Source organism: Sylvia atricapilla, chromosome 24 (assembly GCF_009819655.1).
Source record: "Sylvia atricapilla isolate bSylAtr1 chromosome 24, bSylAtr1.pri, whole genome shotgun sequence".
In the NCBI taxonomy this organism is placed as follows: domain Eukaryota; kingdom Metazoa; phylum Chordata; class Aves; order Passeriformes; family Sylviidae; genus Sylvia; species Sylvia atricapilla.
In genome coordinates this window covers 6571889-6598707 of record NC_089163.1, presented here as the reverse complement: position 1 = coordinate 6598707, position 26819 = coordinate 6571889, and the positions used below count along the sequence as shown (strand labels likewise).

Sequence of the window (26819 nt, the reverse complement as noted above, 5' to 3'; positions counted from 1 at the left end):
AAAGCAAACATGCCACAGTTTAAATAGAACTAAAAACGTTGGAAAGGAAAAACCAATGAGAGCAAATGTTTACCCCGAAGATGGGATAGTTTAGAAATTATGGCTGGGAGCCAACTCCCCAATATTTTTAGTTTCAGAAGGTTTGCAAACCTCAGCTGCCAATGTGGCCCTGATCCCTCTGCCCTCGGATGGGTGTCCTGCCGCAGGTGCAGCTCCAGATACCCCTGGGGAGGAGCAGGAGGAAAAGTTTAACGTCTCGTTTTGAGGCACATTAGAGAATGGTTTGCAATTTATCAGCTAATTATGATTAGAGCAGAAACAGGTAAGGTAATTATCATGGTTATGGACGCACAGTGAAGAAGCTCAGGGGGACATTAAGGAAAGAGAAAACAGACAGACCCCAACACACAGAGTTCTAACACGGATTCATACTGAGAACAAGTTCTTGCTAGTTTTAGTTAAAAACCCAACTTTGGGAGCTCCTTTAAGAAGGTGAAGAGTTCTGGGATAGTTTGTGATAGAAAACCATGAGGGATTAAGGAAATCAGGAGGAAGCCATGAGCCTTCCAGTGCCTACAGGGTTTGTGGGAGAACCGGAGAAGGCCTTTGGACAAGGGACTGGAGGGACAGGACCCAAGGAATGGCTTCCCAAACTGCCAGAGGGCAGGGAGAGATGGAATACTGGGAAACGATTGTTTCCTGTGAGGACAGGGAGGCCCCAGCACAGATTGCCTAGAGCACCTATAGCTATGCCATCTCCGCATGGTCTTTAAGGTCCCTTCCATCCCAAATCATCCCAGGATTCTGTGATTAGAACCTGGCAGCAGCAGAGGAGAGTGAGGAATTGGCGATCAGGCACAGCTGCAGCAGCCAGTGCTGTCTTGTGACAATGGAGTGCTCAAGTACAGAGATAAGAGACACAGACAAGAGGTAAAAATGAAGATGCTGCCTTGTGTTGTGACTGCCAGGTTTAGGGGAAGGAAAACAATGTGATGACCAAGTCCTTCCAGTACCAGCCCTCCAGGGCAGCCAGCCCCGTGTCTTCCCAAGTACTGCTGAGGTCAGCCCCACACACAAAAGAAACAAACCAGGTGTGAACTTACATTAATTTTATTCACATTTCCAGAGGAAAGCATCGGTGGAGTGCAAGGTCATGGCTAGTGTCAAAAAGGTCATGTATTTGCTTTAAAACAGGCAGATATTTCTGAGGCTGAGCTGAGTCCCGCTTCATTCCCCTGCATGTGCTTCCAGTACAAGTAACAGGAATCTCCAAAATAAGCTGGCTCATCACATGGTGGGGGAGATGTCAAAAACTTTAAAGCCCTCTGTGGTATAAATCCCTAAGCAGGGCATAAAAGTAGCAAGCAGGAAATCTTGTACAGCTGAACTGGCTTATTCCTGGGCTGAGTGCGGGGCTTTTCCTTCGGCTGTGGAGTTTTGCTGTCGGTGACCCCAAATGCTCCTGTCCAACTTTAATGTGATTCAGTACCCAGAGCTGAAATTTGCTGTTACTGGATTACAAGGATGATTGTTGGTGATGGCACAGAAAAAACTTAACAGGACTCCCAGCCAAGGAGAAAAAGAGAAAAGGAGAAATAATTTGATTGCTTTGAATTTCAAAAACAGTGATAAGGGAACAAAAACACAGCCAGGAATAAGATTTTGAGAACTGGAAATTCCCAACTGCACTGCTGGTCCATGGGAACTTGTCACAGCTGAGCTGCTTCTAAGGAATATATCTGTACGGCTAAAAGACTCCTGGGTTCAGCTGGGCCAACAACTGGTTCCTGCTGATATCCAGCAGACTTGAAATCTTCCCAATCCCAGCTGGCATTAACCAGCTTCAGTTTTGCTCCCCACAGAGCCACAACTTTTGGATTTTTGCTTCAAAGTGCACATTTCAAATTACACAAGGCATCAGATAACCAAAGGCCTCTGCAGAGCCCTGGCCATGCCACAGGCCTGGAGCAGGACTGGGAACAGCTGGAGCAGAGTTTGGACAGGCAGCAGGAACAACTCACTGAGACACAGTGGGCAGCAGCACTCCCCAACTCAAGCGGAATTGCACCAGGAACTGATTAATTCTTAAGTTATGGGGCTAAAAGATAAGCTGATTTAGTTTTTTCCTATCTTGTAAATATCAGGGAGTTTTAAATGTGTCCAGTGAAGACACTGGAAGTCTTTTTTTCCTGTGAAGTTGCTGGATTTTACTAGAATAATAGCTATATTTGGGAAAGGAGTGGGTAATAGATGTGTGCACATTCGTGCTTGCTCTGCAAAGACAATTATCAGATTACAAAAAAAGGCACAAGAAGCACATTCCTCCTTCTTCCATTCCTAAGAGGTTCCTCCTTCCCCCCTGCTGAAAGCACTGTGCTGGCTGTCACTGAAAAACCTCCAAGTACATTTTCCTCTTTCATCCAGCTGGCTTGGAAGCCCCAAGGATTAAAGATTTCTCTTCTGTTTGAATAATTTCACTGACTAGAATCTCACTGCTTGTTTAACTGATTCTCTTCATCATCCATCCATATATAGTGAAAGAAATGGAATTAATATTATATTTTGGTTTATTGCTAGAGGCAATCTGCTGTCCCCCAACTCAGGTTCCCAAAGGAAGGATGTGAAACAGAAAATGTGGTAGGACCTGCTGGCTTGGAACAAGAAAAAGGCAGAACTGCATTTGCCCTGCCTGGCTGGGTGTCACAAAGGGGGAAGCTGGGACAAGGAAGAGCTCAGGGCTATTTACCAAGTCAGTGGAGAGCCAGGAATAAAACAGCCGAGCTCTGGATCCTCTGTTTGGTTGTCAAGAAACAATTTTGCTTTGCCCAGGAGGCAAGTTCTGTCAGAGGAGAGGACAGGCCAGTTACAATTCAAGTCCGAATGTTGACACTGGATATGCAGAGCAGGATAAAGGAATGTGACTTTTTGGTGAATATCCTGGTTATCATACTAAAAATAAATGTATTTTAATAAACTAAATTTAACCCTTGCCTAGTCTTTAACACTGCAATAAATTTCTCCCCTGCAGCTGCCTGGTTCAGCTATTAAATATCCCACCAAATCTGTGTCTTCTCTGTGAAGGTTTAAACTCCTTAAATTTTTATTTAAAAAAATGAATGAAAACAAACTGCTCTAAATATTATTCCAATACTAAATGGCTTCAGTGGTGTCAGTTCTATTTAAAATTTTAAGGAACCTTCTGCTTCAGACAAGTCACAAGAACCTTCTCAGCAGCAGGAGGTTTGGATAAAAGATGTGGGTGATGCAGGAAGGGGGAACAAATGTGTTCTTTGTGTCACCACACAGTCATGGACAGTGAGTTCGCTCTGTTCCTGACAGCTCCTGGGAAGCCACGCTGGTGGCAGAGATGCAAAGGGACTTTGAGGTGCCTGTGGATGGATTACATCACCATGCAGTGCCCTGAGACACCCACACGGCAGAGGCTGAGGGCAGAACCTGCTTTTGGCAGCACTGGGTCACACCCTCAGAGCTCCCCAGGGTTCCCACACACAGGATTCAGCCTGGCAGCCACGGATGAGGGGCTGCAAGGGCTGCCTGAGCTGAGGTGGTTCTAGAACAGCCAAACAGTCATCAGGAAGAGTGGCCAGAGGGAGAGCCATGAGATGGTGCTGCCAGCAACAAGTGGGAACACTGAATGGAGCCCAGTGGGACTCACTGTATCTGCCAGGACTTCCATGGGGAGAGGACAGCTCGGGAAGTATCTGTGTGCAAACCTCCACCCAGGATGTCCATGGACATGCTCCTTAAACTGGCTCTGCTGGAGCAGGAACCAGCCATGCTCCCACCCAGGAGAGCACAGGCTGCATGTACAGCAACACAACCCAAGGCTCCACTCCTTTTCCCCCCACACAGCAGATCTCTCTCTTTTGGGAAGCAAGTGTTCTCCCATTTTGCTGTTTAAATCCTGATTCCTCTCCAGTCTCACATTTCTGTGTGCTCTGCCTGCTCCTTCCCAGAGGCAGAGGAACTGCTACCCTGCCCTTCAGCTCTCTGGCAGAACACACCAAAATCCACCTCAAGGGGAGAAGGCGAAAGTAACAGTCATCAGTTTGGATGGTTCAAGGGAAAAGCCATTTCATTCTAGGAAATCTGTTTATACACACACTCTGGCCACTGCTGGCTTTCCAACTCCTATTCCTAGCATTTGGCTGACAGTGAAGAGGGCAAGAACAAACACACACTAATCCCCAAGTGTTCCTGATTGTGCCATTTTGCCAGAAGATGTTCCTAGGCCAGAAGGAAAAAGCACAGATGTTCCTGGCCCAGACTGCACAAATGCACTGATGGGAGAATTACGGCTAAAATACATCTGTCTCCAGCAGCAGATGTCCTTATGGGATCTTTGCCTACCCAAAGCCCACCTGCACTGCCCCTGCCTCCTTACAGAAAATGACAGGAATGAGGACATTTTGCTTGCAGGCAGAACCAGTGCAGAACCAGTGAAGGCCCATGCTCCCTTCCTGCTAGAGTGTAAGCAGCCCAGCAACCAAGGGTATTCCAACAACCAGAATCAATAGGAAAAACTGGAATTTCACAATCAGTCCTGAAAAGGTCAGCTCCTGAGTCACAGCAGTGAAGGATATGGTGTTGCTTTGAAGTCTATCTTTTTCCTCTCTCTTTTATTACACAGAACACATTAATTTCACTGGTGATTACTTAGTCTTTCAGGCACTATCATTAGACACAAAGCCAGTTTTCCTCAAAACTTTCTTCTTGCTCCTGCAGCTCCACCAGTGCTACCCTGGATTCCCCTTAGAACTGGAGGTTTCTTCTCCATCTCAAAAAGAGATTGATATATCAAAACCAAAATCAATTACAAAATATAATAATATCCTCTTCTTGGAAGTGAAGCTGCCCCATTCCAGACCGTGGCAGGATTTTTATAACCTCAAACCATTTTTACTAAATTCTACTTAAAATACATCTGAGTCCCAATCCACCTGTGTAATGCTCACAGCTGAAGATCCATTCCCTGTCAATTCTTCCTGGATCCTCCAAAGGCCTCTTCTCAGTTGTCTTCTGCAGACTTGAACATGAGGATGGCATTGTAGATCTTCAGGGCAGGGCCCAGCTTGATGCTGAGTATTTTAACGATGTCATCCTGCTTGAGGAGCAGGAAGGCCTCGCCATCTATCTGCTGGAGATTGGAACACAAATAAAATAGGGATTAACCAGCAAGGACAGGCAGGATTCCCACTTCTGGTCATTCTGGGATTCCTGCCTACACCCGATGATGCCCCCTTTCCAAAGGACACTCTGCCATAGAGGTGCTTTCCCTAGAAATGGAGAAGCTCCAGGTGCCCCACCCATGGCAGAGGTAGAATGAGATGAGCTTTAAGGCAGATGAGAATAAGATGAGCCTTTCTAACTCAAATCATTCCATGAGTCCAGATGCTATACAGACTTAAGGGGTAGTTGACGTACAATATGGCTGGAAAAACACAGTCATCAACAAGGAGATATATTTGATTAGATGTGAAAATGTGAAAAAAACACCAGGATGCTGTAGGTAGCAGCAAGAGAAATCACAACACACAATTTCTGGAAAAGGTTGAAAATTCACCCAAGCAAAAACATCCACAGAGGCAACACAGATATAATTAATATAAACCCCAAATGCTGCAGGGTCGAAGCCAAAGATTAATGGACACAGACAAACAATATATGTCTCCCTAAGTTATTCCATTAAAGTCCATTTACAGAGACTGATGGCGTCTCCTCCTCTCACTTGATGCTCACCAGTGCAGCACACAGCACTGGACACTCAGCCCAACCAGAATAACAATTCTGCTGTTTTTGTAGTCTTCCCAACTAGAATATTTTCAAATGTCAGTGTCTAGTGAAAGAGAACACACTGAGTAAACTCAGAGAACACATAATTAAAGCAAAGAGCTGGGAGCCAGGAGATTTGATTTTCCCACCTCACACCAGACAAGAGACCCTCAGCAAATTACTTAACCTGCCACTTTAAGTAACTGGGAGTAACTGGGAAGTTGATTCCTCCACTGGGAATGACAGCAGTGATCCCGGGCCATAGATGGCCACACTACGTTCTTGAATCTTATTTTCAAGCTGCCTCAAGTCTACACTGCTGCAATGAATGTGTTAAAAATAGCTTGAAACAAATGGGACTGTGATGCTTAAATTAAATAACAGAGTCAAGAGGAGCAGAAAACTGCTGGAAAACAGTCCTACATTTCAAAATGGTTTTGTGTCCAATATTATTTATTCCTATGCTTCATTTTCACTGCATTGCCTCACACTTGCTTATTTTAAACAGTCCTGCCCTGAACTGGACCTAGAAGCAAGTCTGTGCTTTATTATTAATTTCTTTGTTCCGTCTTCTCTGGATGGGTTTTAGAATCCTGTGCACAATTTGTTCTCTTCACTCCTAATGTAAGCAGTAACTTATCTCCCTCCAGCCCCCCACCAAGGGAAGTCTGCAAGGGATTTATTTATCCTGGACATGAAGCACTTGGAGGCTGGTCCTGGACAGTGTGGGGGAGTTCAGCTCTCCTGTCACTCACACCTGTACTCTGGCCAAAGCCAAACTTCTAAAAGGATTTTAATTTCAAATTGACAATGTGGTTTGAGCATAAACTGGAAAAACAACACAAGTCCCTCTAAATCTGGCACAGGGAATCACACGTTTGAGCTTGCAGAAAATAAGGATTAGAACAGACTGTGGCTATGGCACCCGCAGAAACAGAAAGCAGTCACTGTGTTCAGGACCAGAAGAAATAAAAAACATGGAAAATGGTTGGATTTATTAGGAGATTTGCTGATTTATCTCACCTCTGAATACACCTTCCTTAGAAATCTCTTTTACATTTCAGCTACAGTGAAAGATGGGTTCATTTGAACAAATTTCACCATTCCCAATACATTCAGTTCACAAGTACTCTACTGTATTGTCACATTGTGGACAGTGCTTTTTGTGAGCCTCTATGTCTTTTGCTTCCTATTTTGTGTGTCTGCACGGTTTTTAAAACAAGGGAAAACAAAACACAGATACATAAATCCACAAAACACACTGCAGCCTTATTTCCCCTGAAAGGGAGCCAGCTCTGGAGCAGACAGCGATTACAGACCTGCCCTTTCCAGTCACTGCCACAAAGGAGAAGTGACTCCAGCCCTTCCCTGGAGCTCTTACAGCCACACAAGAGAGCTCTGAGGACATAATCACAGAACCATGGGATGGTTTGGAAGGAACCTTAAAGCGCATCTTGTGTTGAGGGTTAGGTTTGCTCCTTTTTACTCTAAAGAATTTTTTTCCCATAAGTTACCACAAAAACTAAGTGTTGGATACTTAAGACTATTTAACAAAAAACAAAGGGGTGGTCGGAGCTCAGAGGGAGAGATAACGCGACTTTTGGGGCAGGTAAAGGACAGCTTGAGGCAGTTTGGCACTCTGGTTTTTTCGGCATTTGGGGAGAGAGAACAGCTGGATTTCTCACTGGATTGTTCGTTCACTGTCTCTGGAAGGGTCCAGTCCTGGAAAATCCACCATCATCTGCTCACCCTGGAATTCTGAGCTTCTCTGCCACCCTGCCGGAGCTGGGCCAGCCCTGCCCTGCCATCGTGGTTTTGTCAGCACTGCTCCTCTTGCTACAGAGTGACCCTGCACCCCCCTGCCCTGCTGGGACACCCTGCCCCTGCCCTGCTGGGACACCCTGCCCTGCTGGGACACCCTGCCCCTGCCCTGCTGGGGACACCCTGCCCCTGCTGGGACACCCTGCCCTGCTGGGACACCCTGCCCTGCTGGGACACCCTGCCCCTGCTGGGACACCCTGCCCCTGCTGGGACACCCTGCTATCCCAGCTACCAGCCTGGGACTTTCCACTGTTTCCAGCTTGGTGCCCTGAGGATCCTACAAAGGCACCGAGACCAAACTGCCCTGGGTTTTTGTGAAGCAGAGCCCTCAAGGTTCTTGGTACTGTTTTTGTTAATGCTGAAGTTGTTGCTTTTTGTTTGCTTTGTTATACATACTAGTAAAGAACTGCTATTTGTATTCCCAAATCTTTTGCCTAAAAGCTTTTAACTGCAAATTTGTAATTGGAAGAAAAGGGGGGGGGGCTTGATTTACATTCTCCATTCCAAGGGAAACTCCAGCTTTCCCTGGCAGATACCTGTCTTCCCAAACCAAGACATCTTGTTCCACCCCCTGCCATGGGCAGGACACTTTCCACTAGAGTTGGTTGCTCCAAACCCTGTCCAACCTCACCTTGGACACTTCCAAGATGGGATAGCCACAGTTCTCCAGCTCTACTGACGCCCCCTTAGGGACTGGAAGGTGCTCTGTGGTCTCCCTGGAGCCTTCTCTTCTCCAGGTGAGCACCTCCAGCTCTCCAACCCTGGCACCAGAGCAGAGGGGCTCCGGCCCCTGGAGAATCTCTGTGGTCTCCTTTGGATTCACTTCAGGAGCTCCACATACTTCTGATGCTGGTGTCCATGGCTAGAGGGAGCTCTGCAGGTGGGGAATCACCTGAGCAGGACAGAGGGGAAGAATTCCATCCCCACGAGCTGCCCACACTGTGAGATGAGTCCAGGGCAAGATGCATTTGTACAAATTCATCAGAGGCTCCTAAAGAACCTCCAAGTGATGCCTGCAATGTACGTGGAAGCAGAGGCACCCATCAGATCCTTGTCTGTGATCCACCTACAGAGCTGTGCCAAAAACCAGGATAGCCACACCCTGTGCATATGGAGGTCTCCCAGAGGCCATGGTGAACACACCAGCAATGGGACTAGAGCCCAGCCTGTGGCAGTATTGACAGGACACATCTCACACAGGACATGCTCTGAGACTTCCCAAACTCTGCTTGTCAAAAAGAAAGGTTCCCCTCCTGCTCTCACTCCAGTCCACAGGGGAAGCCAGCAATTCCTGGGAAACTCTGCGCCTGCCAGGCTCCCCAGGAGAAGCAGGCACATGTCCTCATTAGAGGCAGCAGATGAGATCCTCACTAACCATTCCAACAGGGCATCTTTAGAGCTGTGCCAAACCTATGGCACATCCAAGACAGGATGCTAAACATAAGCTCGTGATTGGAGCTGCAGGGAAATTTAAAGCAGCAGGATGCAATTAGCCATGGTGGAAGTCAGCTCCACGCTGAGACTGCCTCCTAAATGCCACTGCTCTGCAATGACATGGCTGAGCAGTTCTGAGCTCTCTGCAGCACAGGGTCCGGGCGTACCCCACTTACCTCTTCCCTGAACACAGATGCTTGTTCTTTGCAGCCAGGTAAACGCTGGATAAAGCTCACCACCTGCAATTGCATGAGAGAAAGGAAACACAGAAAATTAAAATGAGACACCACCAAGAAAAGTTCTCTTATTTCTGTATGAGAATTCTTTATGCAAGAATTTTTAAAACTTTAATACTCAAAGCTCTCACATTAACAAATTATATAGATTAAAAACATTGCTGCACTGTTGCTTGCAGCTCCTTTGCATATTTTGGTTACCACCAATAACTGTCCCTATTGCCATTTGACCATTTCTCTCCAGCTTCTGTAAGAATCCAGCTTCTGCACTCTTCTACAAGGTCCTCACAGAATAAATGTTATTTTTCCAGATTAAAAGCTGTATATGGCTTGGACTACTTTAAATTCACTCACAACTTCACTTTCTCTACAGTACTGATGGAAAGTAAATCTAACAAGAAAAAAGGATTTAGACAGTTTCCCAAGATGACATGCCTGTAAGAGACAAGATAAACCAACTGAATGAGCACTACCAACATGCAACGGTAGAAGAGCTGGGAAGCAAAGGAGTTTTGTTTTCATTTAATCTGTGCTGGGTGCGCAGGAGCCAAGGAACCAAGAGGATTAAACAAGTAAAAGTTAATTTTACATTTCACATTAGGGAAAATGTTTCTAAGCAAGGAATCTGTTAACATTTGGAATAATCTCCCTGGAGTCATGCAAGCAGCCCTGGGGGTCCATTAGATAACACCAAGGAGTATGAGGAGCAGCCCTGTGTGCAGTCAAGGATGACTTAATGTGCATTGTCTTCTCCAGCTGCAGCTTCACTAGTTCACAGGAGATCTGTATATTGCGGTGTAATCAGATCAAACATCTCGTGTTAATTGGATGCTCCCTTGCAGGAGCATCTCTGATTCACGAGGTGCAACCATGTGAGTTGTTGCAGATGTGACATTTCTTCCCTGTACACAAACAAGCAGCTGGGAGGGGTCACTGTCAGACACAGGCTCCCTTCAAGTCAGAACTGTCAAAGTCTCTCCTAAATCACCTCCCTGTACCTCCAGATCATCCTACTACTAGACTTGGAGTCATTCCTTTCTCCCAGTTCCAGCCAGGCAGGAACATGGCTCTCAGAGTGCCCTCCAGGTTTGCTCTGCCCTGACAGGAGCAGCTCTGACTCCTGTGGTTTCTGTTATGTAACCTGAAAGCAAAGCATCCCTCTCCTTCGTCCTCCTCTTCCTCTCCAACTTAAAGGGAACCCCTAAAATCCACATCTCTGTCAGGCAGTGACTCCAAATTTTCTTCTGTAGAAGTGTAAACTCCTATTAGCAACTAGTAACAAAATACTACTTTCCTTTGGAGTCCCCCCATCTGCTAATAATTAAAACATAAATGAAAATCCTTCTGCCAGGTCTGGTTCCTTCAAGAATTTAACAGACAGCTGGACCATTGGGGCAAGAGCTGAGTGCTCTTTAGTGTCTGTGACGCTTGGAGGCTGGCAGACATCCTCAAGGAATGACCTGGGCTTCCCTTGCTCCTGTATCCTTCCCTGCACAACTGCTGATGGCTACTGTCACCGACAGAGTGACAGACCTTTGATCTGCCCCAAAGTCCTTTGTAGGGACACTGCCCCACTGGAGAGGCTTCTTGAACAAACAGCAGCACTGGGGTTTACCAGGAATGTAGAACAGAGAGGGAAGGAAGATACAAGGAGAAAATGGGAGAGAAGGTCCCCAGGACACGGAAGAGACCGCAGGCACCACTGAGCCACAGGGACCTGCACGGCTGTCACTGCTGGGGAGGAGCATTCCCAAACCAAGATGGGCCAGTTGAGGGATGAGGGAAGCATGGGACCACAAGACCTAAACACCACAGGAAACCAAAACAACCCCACAACGGCAGCAGGGAAGTCTTGAACCCTGGGAAGGCTGAGACTGGGTGGGAGGGGGCTCAAAGTGAGGGTGGAACAGGTGTTGGACAGGTTGGGAACACCTCAGAGGGATCAGAGCTTTTCTTTGAGGAGGTGTAAGTCTGCTGGCCCTTCCTGCTGTGGCCACCCCATGGCTCAGAACTCTCTGCTCAAAACTCTTACACTCCCAAAGCACATTGCTGAAGGGAAAGGGCTTGAAAAAGACCTTTGTGTAATCCTGAGAACAACCTGGAAACTTGACACGACCCTGCTGGAAGGTGCTGATGTGTGGCAGACACTTTGAGATCAGCACAGGATTGATGGCCTGTGGTGACAAAGCAGCCCCAGACTGCACCCTTTCAACAGCTAATGCAGGACTGACCTGTTCTGAGGCAAGCTGGGCTAACTGGGATTTAGAAACTCACTCACACTTGGCACAAGGACAGTCCCTCCCCATATATTAGCATTTGAAGCTGGATTAACTAATGAACAATACAACTCTAGCACATCTTCATGTTCTTCTATGAGTCAATAGTCTGTGCTCTGAAAACATGACAGGAAGCTTTCAATAAATACCAAAGCTGCATTAAAGTAAATATCCTTAGTGACTGCTCAGTGTTACCACGACTTTCTTAGCTTGAGGGCCACTAAATACTGCTGCTGCTCTGCCATTTCAGCTGTTCTCACCCAGCAGAGAATTAAAGCAACGTTTTTTTCCTTAATGTGGGATTTTTAAAATAAAAACAGTTCTTCAGCCTGAAACCAAAGGAGAATTTTACACGCCCATCACATCACTCCTGCTTCTGATCAGCAGAATGGACTCCTTTGTGCAGCAGAGTTCAAAGAACAACACAAAGGCAAATGTTTGCCTGCAGGAAGATCTTGGGAACTCAAATGCCAACAGACCAAATGTACTTTGGACTCCCTAAAAGACAGCAAGTCCTGCTGCTTTCAATTCCCAGACCTAGGGCTACACTGCACTGCACATGCTGATCCTGCAAGCGCTCAGAGAGAGCCCAGACTGATTCCTCTGGCAATTTGTGATGAACATAATTTGCGAAACCAGACCTACTTTACTGAAATTCAAGATAAAACCTGTAATGACTTCAGCCAGTCCATTGTGGTGCTGCAATTGAGCTTTTTAAAGTGCCATTTACACTGCTAGGGCAGACAAAATCTCCCCAGTTGTTCCAGGATGCAGCAGAGTTCAGTTTATTCTGGGTTTGAATCACTACATCCACTGCCCTGCATCCATGTCTGTGGTCCCTGCTCACACTCATCTGTTATCAAACTAATCTCAGTTAAATTTACCCAGCAGTTGCTTTAAAGGTCAACTGCAAAGGACAGATTTTTTTTGGCATGGATCCTGACACTGTACTTCCATGAAGCAGCCTCCTGTTTTATCCAAAAGAAAGAGATTCTGATTATCATGTCAGAGGATTATCTGCTTCTGACTTTATTGATTTGTTAAAAGACCTTTTGGACAAGTCATTGGAAGCTTTCTCGAAAGGACAGGAACAGTAAATCTTTCAGAGATTTTTTTTTTCCCTCCTCGGTATGAATTTAATTCTAACATATTTTTATTAAAAAGAAGAAAAAAAAAAAAAAGAAAAACAACAACAACAACAAACCCAAACAACAACAACAAAAACAAACAAAACAAAACCACAACCGAAACCCAACACTACCACCAAACCACAACAACTCAAGAGAAAAAAGGACCAGGTTTTGAAACATCAACACTAATTGCTCTGACCCTTTGTCAGCTCTATGGTTCCCACCTCCCACATCACTGCAATCCCACCAGACTCCTGCCACTTCTCCAGCATGAAGAGCAAAGTCAAGATTGGATTTATCTGAGGTTAAGAGCCACTTAGGGAAAATGCACTTTCTAAAAGTCTTTGAAGATCCTCCTTGCATCATGAACAGCAGCACCTTCCTGCTTTGCAGATTCCCTGCATCCTTGCAAGCACAGCACTACAGCACATTTCTCTGGAGTTAAATGCCCTGCAATTAAGCACCAGGATCCAAATTGTCACCACTTCCCAAGCACAGAGAAATATTATTTATGCCCAAGGCACTGAGGCAAAAACCAACTACTCAGCACAAAAAACACTCGCTTTTTCACACACCACCTAATTACAGGAGACATCTGAAGAGCTGCAGAGACTCATCTCCAGCTGCACAGTCACCTCAGTCAGAAATCAGGTCAGGCTGTGGGCAGTTTTGTTCCCAGGGAGTCAGGCAGGGAGACGATGCAGGAGTGGGCATGCACAGTGCAGTTTGGAATTCTCTGCACTGAAAAAGTGAATCAGCAGCAAAGTCACAGGAGAGGGGGAGGGAGATCAGATAAAGGGAATCTGCTGTCAGAATGATGCTCCAGGCCTGAGGACTGAGAGATTGAGGGGTATGTAAACAGAGGGAGGGAATCCTGTTGAGGGCAATAACCTGTGGCTACCAGAGGGTTAACAGGGCTCCTTCCCCTCCCTGATAAAGGGTCTTGGGTCTAACTTCCAGCTGAGTTAGCTGTGGCACACGCTTTTGCACAACAGCAAACAGAAAAGCACTGCCTAGGAGAGGGAAGGAAGTCTCCCAGTTAGTACTCCAGAGGAGGAGTGCTCTGGCATTCCTGCAGCCCAGGAGAGTAACAGGTAACTCACCTCCTCCACAGTCCATTTGGCAACTTGTTTGGCTGTCAGACCCGAGACCTCCGGCAAGAGCCTGCAGTGCTGCTCCCAGAAGAGATGCAGGCGGTGGGTCGGGTTAGAAGCCAGGGAAGGCATGAAGATAGACTGGTGGAGGGCCTGCTGGAGATCCAAATCAGGGCCTGGAAACGGAAACAAGACAAGTCAGAGCCAGGCTTCAAGTAGGAGCAACTACAACAGAGCAGGAGGAAGGGTCACAGCCTGGAGGGTAAAGCAAGACAGGGTGAGCAGAGCCAGGCACGGCTACTGTGTGGCACATGGAGCTCTCAGGGCGTTCTCCCCACCCTCCTGAGCAGGAGAAAGGGAAAAAAAGATAAGATTGCCAGGCTGGAGGCTTTATCATTAGCTTCTTCCCTGGAAAATGATGTCATGCTGTTAACAGAGAAGATGTTTGCAGCGTTTTATTGACAAGGTGGAGGAGTTCTGGTAACAGCATCCTCGGCTGGGAACTGATGGCACCGTTCCAGCCCCAGCTGTAGCCAGAGCTCTGCTGCCAGCATGGCCTGGGCTCACTCCTCACGAGACTCCCAGGCCAGGAGCACTCAAGGTACCTCCAGACATCAACTCCTTCCTCATGTGTCAAGTGACGAAAGCTTTGAAAACCAAGGCAAAGAAAGGAGGAAGGAATCACCCCTCCCTAATGAGATCACTGGAGCAGTGCAGAGTCATGGTCCTACAGGGACGTGCTGGTTATACAACAGGAAGCCAGGCAGAGGATGGGAACGGGCTGGGAAGCACTCCTGTGGTTTAAAGCAGCACAGGGGGCTGACCCCGACCCCCAGCCCAGCAGGCTGCCTAGCGCCATCCCGTGGCATCCCCACAGCATTCCCACTGAATCCTGGCCCTCGGGAAGGCTCCGTGTGCCTGGAGCAGCCGCTGCTCTGCTGCCTCTGCTGCTCTGCTGCCTCTGCTCAGCGGCTCTCAGTGGGCAGGGCTGTAAGATGGGGGGGGTGAGCAGTCACTACGTGGAAAGCACAAAGGAAAACAGCCAGAATATGAAAAAAAGCAGATTCCCAGGGTTTACCAGCTCCCTCCCAACTGAAGGGGAAGCAGCTCTGAAGGTGAAGCATGTCCTAGTGAACAGTCACTCCCCTGGCCCCAGAGTCCCCTCAGCTCATCTCATCTCCACATCCCTAAAGGTTATGAGACAGCATCAAGTAACATCAAATAACAAAACCAAGGGAGGATAACTAAAGCCTAAATAAGAACTGCTCAGTTCAGGAGCTGGCGATGACAGGGTGCAGGACCTGCTCCTGAAAGGGCTGTCACCCCCTCCTTCTCTGTGTACTGTCACAGTGGTGGGGAAAGACAGCAGCTGGTCTTGTTCCCATCTCGTGCTCCAGGAGATCCCACTTGTGCCTAAGGTCTCCCCCACTGCCACATCTCTGCTGGTGGGCACTGCCTCCATCTCAGACCAATTCCTTTTTTCCACTAAGCCCAAATCCTTGGCCTAAGCACCCAAACCATGACCTAGACAAGTGACTTTCCCTCTGATGAAGAAGTAGTGATCCCATAGTTTAACTGTAGCTGGGAGGAAAGCGCTGGGTAATTGTGAAATTACAGGTCAGTGGATGACTGCATTTCCCTCCCCTGATTTCCATCACTCCATGCATGGTGAATGTGAAGAGAGAGTGGGCAGCTTTCCCTGCCAGCTGCAACTGCAGCTTGGAGCTGGCAGATCCCTCAGCTCTGACTGCAGAACTCAGCATTAGGTAAAAATGAGTATTAAAAAAAATATCCAGGCACCTGTCCCAGTTTGTGCCTGCTTAGCTATTTTTGATTGGAGACTTATTGCCATGTTAAATCCTCCTAAAAGCCTGGTCAGCTCCGTTCTCTGAAAGGGCTTTTTATAGTAAATCTGAAAGTTAAGCATATGGTTTGCTAAAGTGATAGCAGAAAGCTGCTCTGAAAACTTAACCTGTCATGTACCAGGAAAAAGCCCATCACCATTTTTCCATTTAGCTTTTCATTTTTTTTTTTCATCCTTAAGAGAACCTTTAAAAAGTCCTTCAATGATTCAGAATATGTTTCTGAATACCCATAAGGGTCTAAAAAAAGGGACTGATGTAACCTAAACTATCTGCTAAGTTTGGAGCAAGTCTCCCTTGAGACCTGTGTTGGCTCTGTCACAGCCTGACACAGGTCACAGACTGTTTGGGAACCCCTTGACACTACAAAGGAGGTTGCAGTGGCACAAAAACCAGCACAAACTTGTCTTCTCAGTTAATAAATATAAGGCTCCACTCTACAAAGTGGAAATTAAACCTTTCACTTCTAAGTAATTTTACCCTTTCTCCTCATTTTAAAGGAAGAAAAACTACCATTGCCATCTATCTCCAGCATGTGCTTTCTCTTGACTGTGCAATCAAAGACAAAAACAGCTGTGAAGTTCTAAACGCTCCTCATGATTGTGGGGATATTGCAGAGATGGACACACACAAAGAAAGAAGGAATAAAATTTAACCAACCTTTCCCATTGCTTTCCTGTTTCACCAGCTGAAACTTGATATAGGCATGTGAGCACCCAAGCCTGAAAGCAACAATTACAAAACATTTCAGAAGACATAGAAATGGATATAATTTCTTCTCTATGCAAAGATTAATGGGATTCATAGAAATGAAAAACTCTTTCCTCTTAAAATAAGCAATAGCTCCATCCCTGACCTCTCTCTGAGCTAAAGGCTGTTCTGTTAAATTCATGACCAGAACTCAGGAAAGAGAGGACCCAAAACAACAGGAGGAAATTTACCATGTCATTCTAAAATACTCTGCTACAAAACTCTAATCAAATGGGGCTGTTTGTTATTTGCACCTTTATTTCAGATGCAGCAGCAGCATCAAGAAACACAACTGTTAATGCATGAAAATACACCACAAAACTCTTCTTTACGTTTTTGGTGTGGTTTTGATGTCTGCAGAGGAATCCTCCTCTCCCCAGCCTCTCTCCCGACTGTTTTCCGACTGCTCTGATGGAGTGTGGATGCTGCTTTGACACCACTTGTCACTGTCTGGTGCAGATTTTCTGGAAAGACAGAAAAATGACAGTAGCTGACAGTAGCTCTGTTCCCTTTTCCCACAGGAGAGCAAAGCTGGCTACTCCTGGCAAGTGAGAGCAACAACCACCACCTTGTGGCAGAACTTTCCTCTCCCCTCCCTGAGTACAAAGCACTTTGCTCCTCTTCTACAAGGATTGAGAGAGCTTATGTGAAATAAATCAGCCTCTGTGGACTGAGGCTCTGATCCCAGCAGCTACAGGAAACCACTGTGTTATGATGAAAGCAAGAGATTTAAGATTCCTGAATCTTGATACCTCTGGATAACATTTAAGAGTTTCCATGACTAAGTTTGATGCATAAACTGAGCTACAGAGTTGGCCAAGGGAGGACAAGCAACAGGGTGATAGCAGATTCACAGGCTGAATTCAGACCTCCCACTATCAGGAAATGAAATGCTTAGAAGAAAAGAAATATATTATAATTCTAAAATGCCATTTATTCTGTGAGAATTCAAAATATCCCAAGAGAGCTTTATGGTAACAGTGGCATTGAAATGCAATCAGTTTTGGTGTGGAAATTAGGGAATGAAGATGCCTGCAGAATTGTGGCAGGGGAGGAAGCAATTTGGCCATGAAGACCAGAGAGCAGAAAGAAGCATTAATTCCTTTTTTCTGGACAAATAGATCTTGAAAATGTTGTAAATCTAAACAAACAGATGAATTTTAAAATATAGGTAACCCTTCACATACAACAAAAAACTAAAGTATTGCTGAAATTTGCAGAGTGAGACTGGATTTGTGAAGACTAAAAATGATTTTTCAAAATCCTTCATATCTTGGTCACTCCCACAACACATTTAACCTACTCCTGCACTCCAAGAACTAAGGCACAGTTTCCCTCAGTGCTGCTCAACTGCAAGATTTTCTTGTATGAAAACAAAGTATCTGAGAGCACTCAGCTTGTTTGCTGCTAAGCGATACACACACAGTGCTCAGCAGACCCGGAGTGGATCACAGTTGCATCTTAATAGTGCAAAACAACCTTGGCTTGACAGTTTTAGAACGGGAAATGAAAGGAAAGAACATATTTTAAATTGAAACAGCAAGGAAAAATGTATGGAGACAGAATGCAATTTCCTTTTTTGGAATGTGACCAGAGCACCAGGATTAAGGAATCAAGAAACCTATTAAGGCATACGAGGGTATAAAAGTGCACTGCTCTGTGTTAAGAGTGTCTGGGGCACAGGTCAATATTACAGACAGATGAACTCAGTGTTCTGCTGTGTTGCTGCCAACTCCGGTGGTTTTCATCTTTTAAATGGTTTGGCTCCCCAGTACCTGGCCAAGAATAAAATCCAGCTCACCTGGACTGTGAAGAGTCACCCTGAGAAGACTCCCCTCCTCCCAGCAATGGGCCAGGGGTCTCTACCCTCCTGGCCTTCTGCATGCTGTTCCCAGGAGAAGGTCTCTCCCCACTCAGCCGGTCCTGTAGCAGGTTTTCTCTGCTGAGGTTCACATCAGAGTATGGGCAGCCAACTAAGCTGTGATTGAGAAACCAAAAAGAGAGAGGGTAATGAAAGCTTTACAGTCACACAGTCCCCTACCTCACACAGAGAAATCCATCACAAACTGGGAAAAAAATGGACCACACATTCTCAGCAGGTGCTGTTACCCAGCTGTAGGTGTCAGAAAGCAGAGGACTATATAGTAGAATTAAAAACCAAAGTCATGTTGTTAAAGAGCCACTGCAGAGGACAAGAAGAGCTCATCCTCTGTAACCTGCTTATCGGAACAACTTTTCATGAATCAACAGAGTTCTGCAACTTTCAGTCTGAAAAATTCAAAGCCCTTTACTACATTATAAACTACCAGGTCTTCTACCTCCCATCTGAGATTTGTTTTCTTGCCCTTAAAATATTTTACTTGAGAAAAAGCTTCCTCTTCCAAGAGCACATAAGAAATCAAAAGGCAGAGCACAAAACATAAGCAATCTCTCCTCACTTAAACTTTAACATCATACACATGCCCTCACCTCCTTAACTGCCTCCTTGGGTATATTATTTCACAAATATAACTCTTTCAGTACTGCTGGAGTGATGAAACTGGGGTGAATGAATCTGTTTGCATTGCAGTGTGGTATAAACAGAATTTATGATCAAACAGCCTGCTTAGACACAAGAGGGAGCTGCGATTGCAGTTATAGCTATCTCCAGAATAACCACCCTGAGATAATTTCAGTGCAGTGGAGTTGCACCTTTATTATTATTATTATTATTATTATTATTATTATTATTATTACTGCTGCTGTTGTTGTTGTGGTTGCTGTTGTTGAAGTTATTAACAGCACTCATCCACATACGTGTAATGTGTTCCGTAGCGGGGGCCCCGGATATGCCCAATCCCCTGGCAGCCTGGAGTAGGACATGCCTGTCCCACTGCTCCCTCTGGATCTTCAGCACCTGAGAGTAGTAAAAAAGGAAGACAAACAGATTTGCACGTGAAGAGCAGACTGCACTTAGGAAATTATCCAGCGTAACAACAGTGAGTCCTGTATTTACCTAGAGGGAGTTGTAGAGCGTGTCCAGTTTTGTCACACCAGCCCACAGGATGGATGTCAGGGCTATCTGCATCCACCCAGAAATCGTAATGATGGTCCCAGCCATCGAAATGGATCTGAAAGAGGCACAAGTCTCAGGGCATGAGCCAGCTTTTATGCTAACTTCTCCCATTGTTTCACCTTGGGGCTGATTCATTCAATCTTTCAGATCCATCTTTTTCAGTCAGGCACAATCATATCCTTGCTCAGTCTAACTCTTTGTTTTCCTGCATATGTGTTTCACAGAATAACTGGGTTCTGGTGACACAGTCTGTCACCCTACAGACCGTGGGGTGCTCTAACTCACAAAGTCCAAAGCTACACAAACACAAATGCTTATTTGTTTTGTTTTCTGTGGATCCCAAAACATCATAAAAGCCAACAAGTTTGGTGGGTTTTGCAGTGAACAAGATGCAATTTTCTGCTGGATGAAGAGACTGGTAGTAGCTCTGACCCATGTCAGGTTAACAGAGACTGAGGATCACTGGAGTTTAAAGGCTACTTGGTTGTTCATGCAGCAAAGCTTCAACATACAAATTGACTATCATGCCACTACTGGCTTTTGTTCACAGAAATGAGACTCAGAATCAGATAGTGGGGAGTGAACTCCACTCCTGCCCACGTAATCATTCTTTGGGAAGGAGACTTGTTGGCCACGCAGTCTCCATCAGTGCAGCCTCCACTTTAGCTGGCTCATACTTAGTTCCTCAGAAGCCAAAGCAGAACTGATTATTTGGGCAATATTTTCATGAAAAGACTAGGTTAAAATGCATTTATATGACATTTATGGAGAATAATACTGCTTCCTACATGTACCAGGGTTTAAAGTGCTTTGGGTTTTCATTTCCTGGTAGGAAACAAACCCAGTCAGGCAGCTTCTCCAGAATGCTCATGCTGCCACCAGTCACAGAGATTGCACGGAAAATGCCAAGAGATGGAACATCACATTGTCAAGTGTTAGTTCAAAACAGTTACATTAGAACAGTAACTAACACCAGGCCAATTCCATCAGCAAAACAAAGCAACAGGAAGCATTTCCAGTTGGGCAGGCCCGGAGGCCACAGCAGCTGCCAGGCTGTAGTTTGCTGCTCCTCATTCCCAAGGGGTGTTTTCCCTGCGCTGCCCATCCCAGGGTTCTCAGCACAGGCTCTGCACTAGGGAACAAGGTCATACCTTGACACGATAGTTGTCTTTGTCAACAATTGTTGCCACTCTTATCAAGATGGGATTTCGTCTGTCCACAGCCTCTAACTTCGTATTAACCTGGAATCCATGAGGAGGACGCTGGAAGAGAGGACTGTAAGCAGAATGCTAAAAAGCCTTGGAGTTCAGAGCTGCTACCTGCTCTGAATGAAATATGATCCAGTTTCCATCCACCCCTAGCTGTCTTTGGAGCTTTGGGTTATCTCACATGGCAAACTGTTCAGAGGCTAAAATCAGAGTTCCCAAGAGGACTGAGTTGAGTGTTTGTCAGCAGCCCCAAACTGCTGGAGCAGCAGCCTGAGGTGGTTCAGCACAGAGGAGCTGTCCCAGCCAGGACAAGAGACCCTTCCCTGAGAGACTAAAGGCCAGGGACCACCACAAGCAGCTCCACTGACACGGCTCCCCCAGCCTGACAGCACACTTCCCACACAGCTGGGACATGGTCTTCTTTAGGAGACTGAGAGGGGAGAGATCTCAGCAGTATATATCAGTATTTCCAGGGCAGGTGTCAGAGGATGGTGCCAAACTCTCCAGCAGGGCTCAGGGACAGGAAAAGGAACAATGGCCCTGATCTAAAACACAGGAAGTTCCACCTCAACATGAGGAAGAACTTTCCATGGAGGGTGGCAGAGTATTGGAACAGCTGGCCAGGGAGGATGTGGAGTCTCGCTCTCTGGTGACATTCCAAACTGCTACAGGTTAACACAGTTTGGTTTTTTGGAATGGAATATTGCCCTGCCAGGACCTTGCACTTTTAGAAAGGACAGGGACCTATCCAGGGGCATAGGCAAAGACAGCTGTGTTCTTTCTATTGGCATGTGGTTTGACCACTGAGAGAGCTGAAGGCGACTTTTGGTAATACCCATATAAAGCTGAGTGTGGCCAAGCCAGCCCTCTTTTTTACTTCCAGCCCGAGGACAAGGTAACAGAGCTCTGAGAGGCAGGGCTGGCCAGGCTCTGCTGTGGGGGGGAAGCCAGCCCTGGTGTGGCTGTGCCTCCAGGCCCCCCATCGGCTGCTGGGTTGGGGCTGGAGGCTGCTCCGCTCCTCTCCCCCATCGGCCTGGCCTTGAAGTCTGCCACAGTGGGGAGAGAAGAGGATCTGGGCAGACTGAACCCTTTCCTGGCAACAGGAACCTTTTAAGACTTAGCCCTTCCCAGAGAGAGAGAGAGGAGAGACAGAGTGATCATAGAGAAGACCCAGCGTAACAGTCAGATGGAGAGAGTGTGAAAGATTAATTAGAGGAAGGATGGAGGAGTTGCCTGCTGGTTGGACTTTCTTATTGATCTATGGAAATGAACTCTATAGGTAGATTATCCTTTAAATCACAGGAAAAATATGCATTTGGGGAGATGATTTTGTGGATTTTTAAGCAAAAGTGTTTGTGATGGACTGAGTAATACTGTATTAGAATCTGTGATTCTTGTGGTCCCATGAGATGCCTGAACAGAGAGAGAGAGATGAGAAGCCTCCTGTGCCAGTGAAAGAAGTGAGAAGACATCTCTGCCTCTTGAGACGAAGAATCCTTTGCCTTTGAAGTTGTTCATTTTTAAAAGGTGACATCCCAGATGCCTGAGCTCCTATAACCCATAAGCAGCTTGGGAAACTGCTAATGGGAGGAGACCACATGGAAGCAGGCAGCTTCCCCAGGCAGCTGTTTCTGTTAGAGTTCTGACCCACACGAGAACTGTTCTAGGTTGTCAGTGAGGGAAAATTCCATGGTAAATTAAGAGACACTCCTCTCCTAAAGAATTGTTGAAAGACTATATTCAAATGGTGTAACTGACTGAAAATCACAGGTTTTGTCTCTGTGTTGTTTGTAGAAAAGTAAACACTGGTGTGGGAAAGAGAAGGGTTTTGAAGGTTTCATTTTTTCTTTATTTTCTTTTTTTTTAGTGTGTGTTAATAAACTATCTGTTTACCTTTAAGCTAGGCCTGTTTTGCCTTTTTCTCCCAAAATCCTAGCTCCCAGAGGTAAAAAAGAGCAGACATTCAAACCACTACACTAAATTTGGCAAAAGAGAAATTTGGTGAATGTGAAACCACTACACAAACCCACCTGTGTCACCTGCTCCAGGGGACCCTGCCTTGGCAAGGGGTTGGAATGGATGATCTCCAGCCCCTCTTCCAACCAGACTATCTTGTGATGCCACACCAGCAAGGACAGCGGCCAGTTCCCCACATTTCACTCTGAACATGCCATTGGGTGAAGCTTCTCTTCACCACCCTACTCCTCCCTGGCATCAGCTACAGCACCTGGCTATCACAGTTACCCTCATTACACAGATGACTCCTCATGACAACACCCGTGCTGCTTGTTAACAACTGCTGGGAACTGCCCTGCTGGGATTCACAGCAGCTCTGGCCCCGGAGCTTTCCCCTGCAGAGGCTCACTCACCCTTTTCTTCAAACCCTAAAGACTTTGGGAGAACTCTGGAATCTGAATCCTCTGACCTGATGTGTGCCCTTTGCAGCACTCTATGTAACCTCTAAGCAACAGACAGCTTTTACCAATTTTTCCACTTATCTGACTGCAAATTCCTCCTCTGACCTCAGCAGGGGGTAACGGATGCTCATTCAAAACATGTCTCTCTTCACTTCTGCACACAGAGGTCAGGATTTTAGCAAGAAATGATAAATTGTCTATTTGAACATGACCAGGTTAATGACATTATTAAAATCACTCTTCCATCCCAGTCTTCTTTATCCTTTTTACTACCAGCTGGGGGCAGGAAGGAGGATACACTCCTGAGCTAAGGGGATTAACTCTACATCTCAAGTTCCTCTTTGGTCATTTCACTTGGACACAGACATCTATCAATGGCCTGTCAGACACCGGACCCACCACAAAACAGACAATCCAAACTGCTTTTGTTTTCAAGAGCATCTTATTGCACCTGCCAACCTTGTCTGTCCTCCCTGAAGAAGGAGCTGAGTGCTCAAGGTCCAAATCCTGCCCAGAAGAGCCAGGCTCTTTGCTTAAGCCTTGTTGAAGGGTTGTTGCCCTTTTGGCAATAGCTTATGAATGTTTGGAATTGCCAGCCCCAGAGGATGGGCTGAAATAACAACACTTACACTGGAGCCGTCTCCTGAGTTTTTGGGTGGAGAGGGCAGAAATCCAGACCCAAGACCTGCTATCTGTGCTGATGACCTGTGCCTCCAGACTACATAAGAAAGCTGTTTAAAATTGTTAAAAGCTAATTCAGTGAGAAATGCCTGTTCTGGCTCTCAACCCACATTCTTATGTACTGATTTCCTGTAATTGCTAGCTGGAATAATAATAATAATAATTTTTAAAAAATCAATAGCTTTGCCATTTATTTGCACTTCAGTCCAACCAAGCCAGAAAAATAACGTGGTTTGAGCTCGAAAGAGTTCTATTAACTGCTGATATATCAAATACCTTTTCTTTTCTGTCTCATTTTTGAAACACAGTTTTAGATGCTAATTTGCACTTTGGAGTTTCATGATAGCCAAAATTGGTCCTTCTACTCTTCACTCAAAGCCTGATTGATACCTGAAGGAGCAGAACAATGGCTGCAGAAATGTCTGGAAAACAGGAAAGGAGGCAGACAAGGCTGCTGCATCCCCCGTGGGAAGACACTTCACTTTGGAAGAATCCAAAGAAGGGAGTTCTCAGTACTGAATAGGCTCCCTGTCCTGAGCAAAGCTCTCTTATGTTCAGATGACACTTCTCACCACACTTCAGACCCTGAAAATCTGAGAGAAGAAGCCACAATAGCAGATCTTACAGAGGACTTGGGCTGGGAGTTTTAAGTTCACATTTTCCAGCTCTACTGGGATTTTAGGAGTGTGGCTCAAAAAAGCTTAGTCCACCCTTGGGGGCAACAACTGTATCCCACTGACAGGCTCCACTCTTCATTCTGCCCCTGGCACCAAGGTGCTTCCTAGCTATGGGAAACCTCAATCCCAGGGATGCTTTGGAGTTCCACTGTGCTACAGATAACTCCAATCAAAGCCTTACAGCTCTCTGAAGAGGCTAAAACCTCTTCTACCTCCCTAACACCATCTTGCACCCTGCACCAACCCCACATAGACAACCTGATGAAATCTGGCAATTATCAAACCTGGCTGGCTGGATTTTTGCCTCCCTTATCTGAGGCCTCCCTGATTGCTTTTCCTCCTCAGCCCAAAAGACCTTTCCACAAAAATACACAGGAGGGCAGCAGGTATCAACCTGCAACTCCCACTTCAGAAAAAGGAACCAAGACAAGGTAAGAGTTTTTAAACATATTGTAAAGTTCAGCAAGGCGAGCCAGCAGCGTGGAAGGAAAAAAACCTCCAATTTAAAAGTAGTTATTTTAAAGGTATTTGGTTTGTTTCTGCTCACAGTGAGATTCCAGATAAACACACTGAACTGCAAAGAAAGAAACAAAAGCTCACGATCCCAAGTTTGAGAGAAGCACCTTCACACTGAGTGTGTGGGATGGTCTCAGAGCACCCAGGGGTTTGGCAGAGATGCTCTTTCATCTGTTAATACATTTATTTCTGTGGAGGGCACAGCTGGCTCCTCCCCAAAAGGACTAAGACCCGTATAAGCACATGTAAACCCTTGATATGAACTTCTCTACCCTAATTCCAGCCTTGCCAGCCAGGGAAGTACAGGTTTGCACAACTGCAAGGTGAATTTTAGACAGGTTTTAGAAACTTCATGTAGAGGGGACACCAGTCAACTGCACTCTTTCTCCTCTCTGTGCCCTCTGTGAGGCACTTCCCACATACATTTGGAAGTCACAGTTACCTGTGTAGGCTGAAGGCTCTGCCCTTAAATCTGCTCATTGAGCCACTGAAAATATTTAGTTAAAAATCCTTTCCAAACCAGCTTTCCATAGTATCAAAAAAAAACCCCAACAAACAAACAAACAACAACAACAACAAAAACCCCAAAACAAAAAAAACCCAACCCCCCCCCCAAAAAACCCAACAAAAAACCAAAAACAAACAAAACCCCCCCCCCAAAAACCCAACACAACCCCAACCTTGTATTTTGCAGTGTGCTTTTGTTTTAGCAGCACTGAGACTATCTAAAAGTAAACCACAGTTTCACCCTCCTGGCACAGAAAAGGTGAACCACTTTTGCTAGAGTCTGCAGATAAAGACTCTAGCAAAAAAAATGGTGGATAACAGCACCTAAGCAAGAACAATCAAAGAGAATTACCCACCAGTTTAAAGGCTCTTGCTGGGGCTGCTTGGGAATTAGTTTCTTCCAAGTATTTCTCCCATGAGAAGGCTTTGGAATCCCTGTGTCCTTAAAAAACAGAGAATTAACACTTCTGTAAGAAAATCCCTATATTTACTGCTAAAAACAGCAAAAAGGCAGCTCTGGGACACTGTAATTAACACTTAAAATGGATGATGCTGAAAAGTGGCCTGTTTGCACTTCCAGCACCCAGAGCAGCTCTGCCAGTTCCCCAGTTTTACACTGGGCTTGAACCCTGGTGAGTTCATTTCTGCACAGCTTAATCAATTCTTATTCTCTAGAGAAAAGTCCAATTATAAGCTAGTCAGAAGATTCTGTGATGTGCAATGGCGTTGCTGAATTAATTTCCTGTTTTATTAACTACTCTAAGTGTGAGTGCCTATAAGACTGTAGAACCTTCTCCTCTACTGCTGCCCGCTCACCCAGGCTGAGTAAACCCAGCAGCCTGGAGAGAAAAGGCTCCATGAGTGTGCTGCTTTAACAGCAGTGAGATGTCTCTCCCTTGCAATTACATTTAAGAAACTGCTCTACTTTTTTTCCTATTTCAGTAATTTTTATCCCCAGGATGGGCTCCTTTTGGGAGGAGGATGCAGAACACAGTCTGCAAACTGCTGCATTTAAATCCCTCAGCAGAGAGACCAGAACTGGCTGCAGGTTTTGTTGGGGGCACAGGAAATCCTAGTATGAGTAGAGAACTGCAGAGCCCAGCTCTGCTGAACCCTCCAAGAGCATGGACAGATGTGGTGCTGCTGAGAGGTAATGTCCACAACCCCTTCTACGTCTACAGCAAAGACGCTGAGGAGGCCAATTCCACCCAGGGATTAGACAGTGCTCCCTGCTCTACTGAACCTGGAACACAACAAATACAGGAATTCTTGCTCCAGGGCTGTCAGTCTGACAAATGCCAGGCTTCATTTTTTTATGTTTGCTATTTTTACAGTGGATAAGCACTTCTGAGGCCTGAAAAC

At 45.9% G+C, this 26819-nt stretch overlaps 1 protein-coding gene across 2 annotated transcripts in view; it reads right to left on the bottom strand.

The window, feature by feature from the left end:
- Positions 1-1094: 1094 nt before the first annotated feature.
- Positions 1095-26819, bottom strand: part of LOC136371335 (lethal(3)malignant brain tumor-like protein 3) — a 33906-nt gene continuing 8181 nt past the window's right edge. For both annotated transcript variants that reach the window (XM_066335392.1, XM_066335393.1), the window contains exons 10-19: positions 25814-25899; positions 20603-20713; positions 19392-19506; positions 19193-19292; positions 18198-18374; positions 16729-16860; positions 16307-16368; positions 13794-13960; positions 9225-9287; positions 1095-5158 (exon numbers count right to left, since the gene is read on the bottom strand). In XM_066335392.1, the coding sequence (XP_066191489.1) occupies positions 5030-5158; positions 9225-9287; positions 13794-13960; positions 16307-16368; positions 16729-16860; positions 18198-18374; positions 19193-19292; positions 19392-19506; positions 20603-20713; positions 25814-25899 (1142 nt within the window). In that variant the 3' untranslated portion in view covers positions 1095-5029. The remainder of the gene's footprint in view (positions 5159-9224; positions 9288-13793; positions 13961-16306; positions 16369-16728; positions 16861-18197; positions 18375-19192; positions 19293-19391; positions 19507-20602; positions 20714-25813; positions 25900-26819) is intronic.